Here is a 13,875-nt window from a genome sequence, read left to right as displayed (position 1 = left end):
CCATTCAATTTTGTAGAGGCAATCAAGACAGTGCGTCAACATCCAGAGCTTTGAGGAACTCACGAATCTCATCCATCCTAATGGTCCAGCCACTGGAGAGCTTTTTGATCACTTCAGCAGTCACTAAACTGCTCAGCACATCACCATATAGGTGTACACAGTATACTCATATGTTAACTGTTCATCAGCAATTAAGCTGATTAGGGAGGAATTAAAAGGAAACTCTGGACAGGATGAAAGAGTTAGGATAAAGGAAGGATAAATTATGGTCACAGCTTGAAGATGTGTTTGAGAGGGGAGCAGTAGTTGGGCTCAAACCTGTTATCACAATCCACAGGACAACTACATTGAACTGCACGAATGTAAACATAGTCACTGAGTGTGCACACTGATCTCAATCACACATGATTCACCTGTTACTATACAGTTTCATTGTAACGGAATTTAAAAGCACTAATTGCCATAGTTAACCATGTGTTGATTGAAACAACAATTTAAAACCAATACTTAATATTTCTTTGATAACATTGACAAGACGGGGTCTATTGAGAATGAAAGAACATAAAGTACACCGACTCTATCGTTTTATTAACACCCCCTTGCAGAAGGTGCCAAACAGGACAGGATTTTTTTTTTTTTAAAGAACATTGAGTGAAATCAAAAACCTTCTAGAACCAATCAAGAAACAGTCTGACAACTCAGCAGTCATTATGGATCGAATCTGAAAAGCTACTTTTAAACCACCATTCAAAGGAGAGAGCTGTAACTTTAATTTCAAGGGTCACGGAGACACACAAACTGTATGTTTAAAGTGAAGTAAGACTGATCACTGTTTTAGTCTGTGCTTTTATGGCACACTGTCCAGCAGACAGCTGTACTTATCAAAGAAGACTAATTTGTAGCTAAAGAACCAGATCTTTTCTCGGGGACTTGGTGGAGACTTAAGCAATTTTTTTTCCAAGTAGAAAGAAACATACAGAGTGAATGCTAATACTGTTTCCTAGGAAACAGTAATAGTGCTACAAGTAATACTACTGATCAGTATTTAGTTGGCATCAACAGACTGAATAAAAGAAAAAACACAGACTTTTAATAAGAAATGCAGATTTATATTTTTACCAATGACTTAAACTTTGCACTTATGTTTATCTAAGGCCCATGTGATAGAGCTCCATTGTTGTAAGAAACTCAGTGAGTCACATCCCGCATACACCATACTAGCTGACTACATTTATATTTATACACAGCTGAAAACAGTCTTCAATAAATGTGCTATTTTCCACTTGTTATATAAAAGTAGTAAGCCTTTTTTTTAAAATGCACATTTTGACACATTTAACAGATTTATATTTTCAACAGGAACCAGTGAGGTTTAGAGTGATTTGCACATACTGGTTACTAACATGTGAGGCGCTATGGTCTGGGCAGATTGTGACAGAACATTAGAATAACACCAGCTTTATTTGACCTTTGTAATTTGTGGTTTTATTTCTTATTATGAAATGTCATAGTAGTGCTAGTAAAGCGACCAGCACACAGATGGTTTGTTTACTGGCACGTCTGGAATAGTGACAGGCGTCGTTGTGACTGCTGAGAGCAAGCCAACCATTACATCACACATCCAGGATACACTGTCCTTGGTGGGGACTGAGACACAGTCTAGAGTAGAGTGTATGTCTGTTCCTACTGACTCAGTGTTTACCTCTCATATCTGTAGTGCATTCTTGTGTACATGTCTTCTACATATATGCATCTATGTAGAAATGGAAATGTGTGTGTGTGTGTGTGTGTGTGTGGCTGGGTGTGTACCCTCACCATTAAACTTAACAAGCTTTGTCACATTGTGATGGCAATGCAGCTCTATACAAAAAAGTAATGCCTCTAAAACAAAACAAAGCAACACGCTTTAGCTGAATTTGGAAAAGAAGGCAGTGGAGAGCAGGAGACATTTACAGGGTGTTTATGAGGAATGGCAGTAAGGCTTCTCTTTACAGCCAATTGGGTGGAGGTCAGTAATGAAAACTATATTTATCCAGTACTTAAGCTTTGTTGTACTGAGATACTGTAGTAGTATTTTATGTTTTTGCATCATATTTTAACTTCATGACATTTATGTGATAGGTATAGCTACAAGTCAGTCAAAATTAATCAAAAACACAAACAAACAAAATATTCCAGTCATGTCATATTACCTTACATAATAACATACAGTATCAGGTTTAAGTTGGCTTAAACTCAACAAGCCAGTTACAGGGAGCCAAAATCTTGATGCTATTTCAGAGCTGGCCACACTTGTGTTTTTGTTTTTTTGTAAATAAAACTTCTCAAAATGTGACATGTTTCCGATGCTTGTTATTAAAAGATAAATATGCAGCACTTATTACTTGAATTTAACCAATTTTATATAAAATCCTGGAGCTCCCATCTCACTTGATTCTGGAATCAATATCCATAATGATATCTTCAAGTTGGTCTGATATATTAGGTTGGTAAAATCAGCTGAATTGCTCTGTTTTACCTGCGTCTGAAATAGCCACTTGGCTCACTATTCTCATTCTTTTGATTTAGATCCATTTAACCAGTGACTGTGTAATGTTTATGTTTTTTGATAACAGCAGATAAAACTGTAAGTGTGATATAGCTAAGGTCATGGTACACTTCCTCACCATGGGCAGGTGAGGAAGTGTACATGTCTTTTTACCCTGTAGGCACTAGCTTTTGTTAAGAGATACTAGCGGCATCTTTTTTGGTGAAAAAACCTTTAACACTGCAAAAACAGGCATTGACTCAGCTTTGAGCTAACTGAAGTGCACACGAATGCATGCTATACATTTAAAATGACCAAGAAAAGGCACACAATGCAAGCTCACTTTCTTTCATTGAACTCAACAATGAATGAGAAGCCTCTTTAGCTCCTTTTTCTTTACTGCTAAATTTTAAACTTTATATATTCAAATCATCTATTAATATAAACATGTGTAATTTATCATACTACTTGCAGATAAGCTTGTTTGAAGTCATCATAGAGACATGTGAATATAACGTAATAAAACAACACATAAAACAACACAAAAGATGACAACTCCATAATTTGGTATAATACCAAAAACACTGTAAATACGTATTGGAATTATTATAGGGATTTCTTCTTAGCAACCTGCCCTCAGACCTTTGTAAGCAGCCCAAATGGCCAATGTCCCAGAGCTCGAGATGCGGGAAATGGACCAAAACAACAGTGTTGTTGCCAGGGATGTTGCAGGCAGGCTGCATATCAACCTGCAGTATAAGCATTCAGCTTGCTGCCACAGGCTTGTTGTCGTTCACATTCACATTCAAAGAGAAAGTGCCCTAAGCTCCAGACCAGGATTGCATAACATGAGGGCGGCTTGGTTGTATTCAAAGTTCAAAGCACATATATTCCTACACAAACACCCTGTATCGAGAGCTAACTTAAAAATTATGTTCTAATGTCTGAGTTGCTGTTATTAAAGTAAAAAACCGATAGTATTTAGTATGTGAGTGATGAGTCCGCATACGAGTGGTTGTAAAAGGTAAGTGATTATTAAATCTATTCTGGTACCGGCAGGTGAACACATCACAAACAGCTCATTTAAGGATATTAAAGGTCATTATTACCTTTCTCCTCTGGCATTGTCCTCCAGCTGTCAGCCCAAATGCAATATACTGTTACGTCCTTTGCTGATAATAATTACAGACAAAATCCCAGAAATCTGTTCAGAGTACACTGACAGTGTTGCGACACATCCTCTGAACACGCTGCAGCTCTGGTGAAATTACAGATGGAAGCACAGAGTGAGCGTGCTGTCCGTCACTATCTGTGGAATGAGCAGTAGGTCATATGACTCTCTCTCTCTCCCTCTCTTTCTCACCTCTCTGAGGTATTGCAGCTATCTGTTATAAATAGAAGCATGTGGAGGTTTAAGAGAATGACACCTCTGAATGGTAATCTGTCACTGGGTGTGTCCCAGTCTTTCCAGTACACACCAAAATAACTTCTGACAGCTCAGTGATAAGCTAACTGGTTTTCAGTCTGTTCGGTGGTAAAAGATGACGTTTAACAAAACAGTATTTATTATTATATCATTATATTATTCCCCACATATTGTTAGGTTGGTGATGCAAAGGTTCAGAATATTTTCTATAACTGCTCCTGCAGATTCAACTAACACTTACTTAGTTGTTGTTAGTTATATTTGGAAACTGTCTTTAACTACTGACCTGATATCTAAACAATATCCAAATAAGATTTTATTGCTGTCGATTCAAACCTGCTTTATAGACAGACACATAGGGACAGATCTAATGCACTGTACAGAGAGATAAATGGATAAATAATGTAAACATAGCATTTAGCTAGCAACATTGCTAATTAAGGACAACTCAGATGAAATGTATTTAGTTGGTGATCTGCAACTTTTGACTGCCTGACTTGCATAAACTCTTTTTAATGACTGACGGCGTGTAGCGTGACTTAACTCTCTGAATGATGCTTCATGACTCCATAAACAATACTTGCTGCCAAAAAATAATAGTTGCGTGATATAACTGAACAATGTATGCACAGTGTAAAGAAACAATGAGGTCATTCTTTATTCAGCAGGTGTAGGGTCACCTTAGGGTAATGGTAAGGATTTTGGATCCTCTCCATGTTTTGGGCCTCCATAAAACAATGGCCACTTCCTCAGTGGTTAAGTAATTACTCATTAGGTACTAAGCCAGGCGTTTATAATACAACTGAACCAGACGATTTGAGAGGAATATTCTGCCATTATCATAATAACTTTTACTCCAGTAACACTGTGAGGAATCTTGGAGTTGTTTTTTATCAGGACGTGTCCATCAATGTGCATATTATGCACATAACAAATATGTAGGACGGTTTTCTTCCATTTGCACAATGCAATTCATTATTATCAGGATGTCCAAAAAACTCACTGAAAAGCCTTCAGTTAATCCAAAATGCTGCAGCAAGAGTCCTGACAGGGACTAGAAAGAGAGAGCATATTTCTCCTGTTTTGGCTTCCCTTCATTGGCTTCCTGTTAAATCCAGAATTGAATTCAAAATCCTGCTCCTCACATACAAGGTCTTAAATAATCAGGCCCCATCTTATCTTAATGACCTTGTAGTACCATATCACCCTATTAGAGCACTTCGCTCTCACTCTGCAGGCCTACTTGTTGTTCCTAGAGTATTTAAAAGTAGAATGGGAGGCAGAGCCTTCAGTTTTCAGGCCCCTCTTCTGTGGAACCAGCTTCCAGTTTGGATTCGGGAGACAGACACTATCTCTACTTTCAAGATTAGACTTCAAACTTTCCTTTTTGCTAAAGCATATAGTTAGGGCTGGACCAGGTGACCCTGAATCCTCCCTTAGTTATGCTGCAATAGATGTAGGCTGCCGGGGGATTCCCATGATGCATTGAGTTTTTCCTTTCCAGTCACCTTTCTCACGCACTATGTGTTAATAGACTTCTCTGCATTGAATCATATCTGTTATTAATCTCTGTCTCTCTTCCACAGCATGTCTTTATCCTGTCTTCCTTCTCTCACCCCAACCGGTCGCAGCAGATGGCCGCCCCTCCCTGAGCCTGGTTCTGCCGGAGGTTTCTTCCTGTTAAAAGGGAGTTTTTCCTTCCCACTGTCGCCAAAGTGCTTGCTCATAGGGGGTCATATGATTGTTGGGTTTTTCTCTGTATCTATGAAGCGCCTTGAGGCGACTTTTGTTGTGATTTGGCGCTATATAAATAAAATTGAATTGAATTGAATTGAATCTCTAAAATAAGAAATATCCTGTCTCCGAGTGACGTTGAAAAACTAGTTCATGCATTTATTACTTCTAGGCTGGACTACTGTAATTCATTATTATCAGGATGTCCTAAAAACTCCTTTTGAAGCCTTCAGCAAATCCAAAATGCTCCAGCACGAGTACTGACAGGGAGTATAAAGAGAGAGCAGATTTCGACCACAGTGGCTTCTCTTCATTGGCTCCCTATTAAATCCAGAATCAAATTTAAAATCATTCTCTACACATATAGGGTTTTGAATAATCAGGTCCTATCTTATCTTAAAAACCTCATATTACTGTATCACTCCATTAAAGCACTTCACTCACGCCCAACTAGTCGCGGACGCCGCTCCATGAGCGTAGTTCTGTTGGAGATTTCGTTCTGTTGAAGGGAGTTTTTCGTTCCCACTGTAACCAAAGTGCCTGCTCATAGGTGGTCATATGATTGTTGGGTTTTTCTATGTTTTATTTGTATTATTATAGGGTCTTTACCTTACAATATAAAGCACATTGAGACAGTTGCTGTTGTGATTTAGTGTTATATAAATAAAACTGAAATTTAATAATACATTTTCTTAACATTTCTTAAGAGTTTAATGAATATTTGGCAAAACATCTCAACATCTTGCATCTGAGTTCTTAATTTGCAATAGTGACAGGCATTTTAAAGGTTTGAGTTTTCTCTGGCGATCTCCTAGACTGTACATATTTGCAACATCGAAAAGTCAGGATAAAATGTTCTGAGTGAAATGCTGTGACAGTTAGCAACATTAATGGTTCTCCTATAATGAATCAGTGTGACTTTTTTTGGCATTGGACCGAGTTTATGATTGCAGCCTGCTAACCAAGCTAACTGGCATTAGCTGATAACTTAAAGTTATTGCTTTTATCCTAAATACTGGCTTCAAATAACCAACATGGTAACACCAAAAACTAATGTTAAAGCTTCAAAATTAGGAGTCCAACAGCACAATAGGTGATGTCACAATGGAACAATGAAATTGTACAATTTGTGCCTATGAAGGTACTGTATTCATGAACAGTGCACAAATTAAATGATATAAAAATGTTAGTTCAGTTCACCAGAAGAACTCTCATTATTACCTCTGCCTTTACAGCTACAACAGCACCGCAGAGTTTTACTCTACGGTGCTGCGGTCACTCTTCTGACCTGAGGACATTATCTAACCCCGCGGTCTCCAACCTTTTTTGCGCCACGGACCGGTTTACGCCCGACAATATTGTCACGGACCGGCTTTTAAGTTGTCGCGGATAAATACAACAAAATAAAACTAGTACCGGTACCGAAAAAAGAAGATTTATTCATAACACACGTGAAAAGACCCAGGAAAACCAAGTTAACAATAAAAACGATAACAAAATAACGCTGAAAACCGATAAAACCCTGAAAACCATACATTTCACACCTGAGCCTCAACTCTCGCGGCCCGGTACCAAACGACTCACGGACTGGTACCAGTCCGAGGCCCGGGGGTTGGGGACCGCTGATCTAACGCCTCTGGTTGATGACATAATACTTGCAAAACTGACAGCATTCCCATGAGCATCATGTGAAGTGCTAATTAACAAAGTTAGCACACTAACATGTTATGGCCACATGGTGAACATTCCCAAGATCTTGCTAACATCACCCAGCATGTTAGAACTAGCCCATGGTCTCCTGCTTGATCAACCTTTTAAGAGTATTCAGCAGTAGCTTAAAAACAACGAATATCACTTGAACCCTGGTACAATTAGGACAAGCACAGCATGCATTCAAATCCTTGACATGACAGGTGAATGCCTGTAAAAACAGGACCAGCTTGAGCCCACAGAGGAGGTTATTTAAAAAGTACCAAAAATAAAAGACAGGATGTACCAGAGGACTGCGTAACAACTGAGCTGCCTGTCAGTGAGCAGAGGCATATGCCAGAGATACTGAGCATTTAGTGTGGCCTCATTTCTTCTCTAACATTGGCTTTATTGTTTTTCACATATCTTTTAAAGGTGCCTTCTTTCTTTCCCTGACTTTTGAAGCTGTGATGGGTCATCACTGGAGCTCAGTAAATGGTAGAAAGCTTCAGGGCAACAGTGTGTATGGTGGACTGTGCCATGTGACTCAGCAGCAGGCACTGTGTGTCTGTGTTTATGCGAGAAAATACACAACATCTGCATTGCAAATGATCCAGTACCGCCTCTGCCAAGTGGCATCTACAACAAATTCAAAGGGAGACCAAGACAGAAAGCGCTGCTGCATCCAAATGAGCCAAAAATAATAAAGCCACAACACAATATACACACACATAATGACATGTATAAGGATCAGAATTCCAGATAAGATAATAAAAATGCAACTTCACAGTTTTGTCATTTATGCAGAAAAAAGATACTGAAAGAAAAAGAATCATTCTGATCTTTACCCATCTAACAGAGAACACCAGCAATCTGGGTTTAACTTTAACCTCCTAAGACCCGAACTCTTCCACAGCATGCATTTTTAATTTCTCTTTAATATTTGGGCATATTGGGACCTGGTGAATGTAAAAACAAAGAATTACCAGTTTTGTTTTGTTTTTTTTACCTGATTTTTGTTTCTAAGAAAAATGAGAGCCACATATAAGGATATTTATTTAAAATTTCGATAGAACAGTAGCAGTATAATGTCCTCGTAAGCGCCGCTGTAGAGCACAATTGAGTATTTTGGTCTAAATAACCCAAAACGTGATGTCCACATATGTGGGCGCCAGGTCCTAGGAGATTAAAATAAAAAAAATAAAAAATTCAGCAATCTTCACTGTTAAATTGGCGACCAGGGCACTGATATAAATCCTTAAAAAGCAACTGCATCAACAAGAGAACAAACAAAGCAACAAAATAAAAAAGAAAGAAGAAATAAAAAACAGCTCAGCCTGTGGAGTCTTTTGTAGCTTTGTCAGAATAAAGCACTGAAAGGCAAGAAGGCAGATATCTGCATAGACTTACATTTATATAAAACATCTTAGGCACAGAGAAATTCTTTATCCCTTCTTTCCTAAGTGGAGAGTTATTGCCTGGATTGGCTATAAGGATACTTTGGGTGAATTACTATTTAGATATAGTATCTCAACATTTTTATTTGCTTCATTTATTTATTTATTTGCTTCAGGTGTTCTAACTAACTCACTGACTGCATTTGGCCCAAAACATCCTGTGCAAGTACACAAATCCTTCAAGCTATGAAAGATGCATTTCATAAACTTTTACATTCTGCAGTGGGTTCAATGAAAATCTTCACATAACAGAAGTTATAACAGCAAGAGAAATACATTTCTTTGGATTTGCTTAAGCTCAACTCTTTCTGCTAACCAAATGCACTGAAGTCTATCTTTGGCTTCTTAATGACTTAATGACTTAATTTGCAATAACGATATAACAGACGATATAATTGACACTAGACTTTACACTATACTTTACAACTCCTCAACTTTATTAGTGCAAAAAAAAAACCCATCAATGTATTTTCACTTAAACAAGCAGCTATTTTTTAAGTGTATTAAAGCTATATAAAATTTAACAGTGCAAATGCAAATTCCTTTCTGACAGTTTAACCAAAAGGCATTTCCAGTGGAAATTGGCCGACATATCCTCAGCATAACCACGTATAATATCCACAAAACCTAAATACAGTACGGTAATATTATGTTGAAGCACAGTACATATCACTCTGCGAGGCTCCTGCGTACGATAGCCATAATGCTCCGACAATCCATCAAGGAGTGGGTTTGTAGCTTAGCAAAGTCATACTGAAACATTTGACAGATTTTCGAGCGCTGTGTTCATAAAATCATTTAGAGGTCAGTAAACAACCACAATTCATAAATAAGGGGCACTGTCAATTTTCAGAAAAATCAAAGGATTGATTTTAAGTGTGCCATATTTTCCAAAAAACATGGTAATAACGACGGCCCGCTGGCACGCTCTACCAAAAATAGTGTTTTGTTGTGTATCTGGCGGACGAAAGCTAAACCAGTTCCACACCACTGAAGTTGCAACATTTTTACAAACCAGTTCTTGTTCATCTGTTTCATGCAACAATCCGCTTTCGCCCTTCTCATTCTCCATCGCCGCCATGCTTTTTCCGCCATGTGCGTATGAAAACAAAGGCACTGCGCATGCGCGTTTTACCCATATTCTATACTTAATTTTCTTATCGTTGCCCAACATTATACCGGTATCACCGTGAACGGTATGATATGGCCCAGCCCTAACCCGGGGTATCTGATATCTGTTATTGCCTACCTACCCTATCCTGATTGCAATCAGCAATCAGGATAAGCAGTCACACAAAGCTTTTTATTATTTCACTAAAATAGCCGAGGGTTTCTCCTGCAGGCTCACATGAAAGGGGGCGGCTGTATATGATCAATCACAATTATGGATAGGATTGCTGGAAGCAGAGTCGCTAATTTTACGAAGGAAGATAAAAACATATTAGAAAAATGGCAAGCAGTAAAACACAGAATACAGGTTTGAAAGCAATACAGCTGCTATAGACAAAGGAGCAGTGTCAGTGTGTGTGAGGGGGAAAGTACTATAGAGTAGTTTAGTATTAAAACCGCTGGTTGAACTTGTTTGTGCACTACAGCCCCATTGCTTGGTAAGAGTGAAAAAGACATTGACCTAGGACCTCACCATGTTGTCCAAATTTGATCACTTCTGACTCCAAAAACAAAATAGTAGCAGATAAAACTGAAACTTCGAGGGTTCAAAGTTCAGTTGGTTGACTTCACTGGGATATATGCATTTTTATGCCACTCACAGTCTGTGTATATAATAATAATAATAATAATGTAATAATGTATACTTTATGGATCCCCGTGGGGAAATCCATCTCTGCATTTAACCCATTTACTCAGTGAAGCAGTGAATATATAAAGTTGCTACAAACAAGTTACTAAAATGTAGTAATACACAAGAGCCACTCTTTGACAGCAGGTACGCAGATAAGATATGGGAAGAACTGAGACCTTGACCTTGACTTTAACTTTCTGCATTTTCCTAGATTTGTAACCAATTATATCACATATGAACAAGTATTTAATACCCTATGATGCAGTTCTGTAACTCTCATAGGAAAGCGCTGAGTCAGTATACCGGAGGTTAATACCTGACTAGCTCACAGCACTAAAGTGAACTGTGCTATCATAAAGAGCTTTACATCAAAGGTTTAGATGACTATAAAACTGGGGGTACTGGAGGTGCAGATAAAGGATAATGCCACAAGAAAGCCCATTGAGGGATCATAGAACCTCCTTCTTTCTGTCTGTAAATATGTGTGTAAGCACCCGTGTGTGTGTGTGCCTCTGCAATGCACCATCACTGCTTATTCAAAGTCCAACTCCCATTTATAAAGAAGAGTTAAACCGCACTAAGCAAAAAGTAGTTCCCCTTTAGAAACCCAGAACATGTCCTTCCCTCCAAGATGCAAGACATTAGGACAAATGTGTGGTCAGTTTGTGGGGACAAGATGAAAGGAGAAAAAACAAACAAACACAAAAAATATGGCATACTACAAGGATGATCTTGACTTCAGCAATAGTCAAAGCTCTACAGCTGTTTTAAATTGTTTTAATGTGTAACGTCTTGAGGAAGTGTCAAGTTTCACTAGACAGGGGCTTAACAGGAAACGTCGGGGAAACAGCTGAAAATGTTCTGAGTGCGTTGTAGGGCTGGGCCATATCATACTGTTCACGGTAATACCGGTATAATGTTGGGCAACGATAAGAAAATGAAATATCACGATAGGATATGGGTAAAACACGCATGCGCAGTGCCTTTGTTTTCATACGCACATAGCGGAAAAAGCATGGCAGCAATGTAAAAATGTTGCAACTTCAGTGGTGTGGAACTGGGTTAGCTTTCATCCATCGGATACACAACAAAGCACTATTTTTGGTAGAGCGTGCCAGCGGGCCGTCGTTATTACTTAAAATCAATCCTTTGATTTTTGTGAAAATCGACAGCGCCCCTTATAATCCTGTGTGCCTTATGTATGAATTGTGGTTGTATTTACTGACCTCTAAATGATTTTATGTGGTACACGGCGCTCGAAAATCTGTCAAATGTTTCAGTACGACTTTGCTAAGCTACAAACCCACTACTTGATGGATTGTCGGAGCATTACGGCTATCGTAGGCAGCCTCGCGGAGTGATACGTACTGTGCTTCAACATAATATTACAGTATTGTGTGTGTATAACCTCTTTTTAGGTTTTGTGGATATTATACATGGTTATGCTGAGGATATGTCGGCCAATTTCCACTGGAAATGCGTTTTGGTTAAACTGTCAGCGAGGAATTTGCATTTGCACTGTTAAATTTTTATATAACTTTAATGCACATAAAAAAGCTGCTTGTTTAAGTGAAAATACATTGATGGTTTGTTTTTTTTTTTGCACTAATAAAGTTGTGGAGTTGTAAAGTATTTTGTCTAGTGTCAATTATATTGTCAAATTTATATCGTGACAAATATTTTTGGTCATATCGCCCTGCTCTACCCTGGTTATGATAAACTGGATTCAAAGGCCCCAAAAGTATTTTAGTAGTAAATAGTAAAGTATTTTGTCTAGTGTCAATTATATCGTCAGTTATATCGTTATCGCAAATTTTCAAATGTATATTGTGACAAATATTTTTGGTCATCTCTAGTGCGTTGTCGTTTTATCGTGTGTGTCACTCCCTAGTGGGCAAAGTTTTTATTTCAATGTCTTGTAAGACACAAAAACTTTAGTACGACAAACTGAAAATGTGCATGCCGATGTACAAATACTCTGCAAACACAATTGAAAATCCTGGTGAATACAAAACTGGCATTTAAAGTTCATGAATCCAAATTACAGTGCAGATAGTTAGAAATCTGTGGGCTTCAAACCCAAGCCAAAATCCCTAATCAGGATCAGGAGTTTTCACAGACTGTGTAATAATCCATAGTTAGCGGTTAGTGCCTGTTAAGATTTCCCATTGAATTTTAGTTTTAAGTCAAGTCTTCCTGGATACAGCATACAAGGTAACCCAATATTTATTATTTTGTGTATCTGTATATTGGAATTTAGAGACCTATAGTCTGTATCTGTTAAAGTGGATGAATGGGCAGAAATTTAGTGATACCATTTAGCATCTTAACCTCTTAAGCCCCAACGCCCCCTGATACGGGGGCAAAAGGCAGGAGATCAGGTAGGCTTGGGGCTTAAGAGGTTAATTTCCAAGGTCACAATTTCTCTAATCTGGGTCGCAGGGTTGTTCAGCACTCTCTTTGTGAGACTGTAGATAGATTTGTGTTCAACTGACACGCCGAGTCAACAGTATATCAGTGATATTTAGTTCTGCAACCGAAATGTAATAAACAGTGCAGGAGACAATATAAACTGAAACCTCCACTGATGGAAAGCTGCTGTTTGTAGTGTACACTTGTGTGTTTTAGTGCATCTAAACATGGGGAAACACCCATCAGATTATATATCCGGACAGATGAAGGCCAGAGGAGGATCTAAAACCAGCTCACTACAGCAAATGTTTTTTGACCTCTTTTTCTTCCCTGCTTTAATAACCACACAAGAGCTGCTACTGGCACTAACATAGGCAAACCCTGTTTAAGGGCAATAAAGCCATGTTATACTTATCAATTTGCTGTATTAAGGTTCTCCTTTTTAAAATAAATATTCTTTCCGTTTACTACATGCAGTCATTCTAACTGCTTTTTTTCTTTTCCTTTTTTGTTAGCATGAAGTTACAATGATAGTCAACACTATTTGTTTAAGGCTTTTAATCTTAAATGTTTTCATATACTTTTTGACTTTTCTTAAATGATAAAACAAACACAAGATATGCTTTGGGATCAGAGCTGTGACATGATTGATTGTGGCAATGGGTCACACTTTCAATTCATCACACAGGGATGCTTGACTTCACTTTGAAATGAAGCGGGTATGAATGATTTTTCAACATGGAGGGTTAATGTTGTGAGGAGCAGCTAAACCCAACCAAGTAGTTGGTAAGAGGCCAATTGAAAGCAAAATAACAAAGTAAGAGAAACT

At 38.2% G+C, this 13,875-nt stretch overlaps 1 protein-coding gene across 15 annotated transcripts in view; it reads right to left on the bottom strand.

Annotated features, from left to right (window-relative positions):
* Positions 1 to 13,875, bottom strand: part of ablim2 (actin binding LIM protein family, member 2) — a 91,126-nt gene that overhangs the window by 64,667 nt on the left and 12,584 nt on the right. For 14 of the 15 annotated variants that reach the window (XM_087837784.1, XM_087837781.1, XM_087837778.1 and 11 more), the window contains exon 1: positions 3,637 to 3,905. The exons of the other annotated variant lie outside the window; for it this stretch is intronic. In XM_087837784.1, the coding sequence (XP_087693910.1) occupies positions 3,637 to 3,652 (16 nt within the window). In that variant the 5' untranslated portion in view covers positions 3,653 to 3,905. Of the gene's footprint in view, positions 1 to 3,636; positions 3,906 to 13,875 lie in introns of those variants that run through there. 15 annotated transcript variants of the gene reach the window in all.

The sequence above is a fragment of the Neolamprologus brichardi genome, chromosome 3 (assembly GCF_056152115.1).
Source record: "Neolamprologus brichardi isolate AB-2024 chromosome 3, ASM5615211v1, whole genome shotgun sequence".
In the NCBI taxonomy this organism is placed as follows: Eukaryota; Metazoa; Chordata; class Actinopteri; order Cichliformes; family Cichlidae; genus Neolamprologus; species Neolamprologus brichardi.
This window is presented reverse-complemented; position numbering and strand designations above follow the sequence as displayed.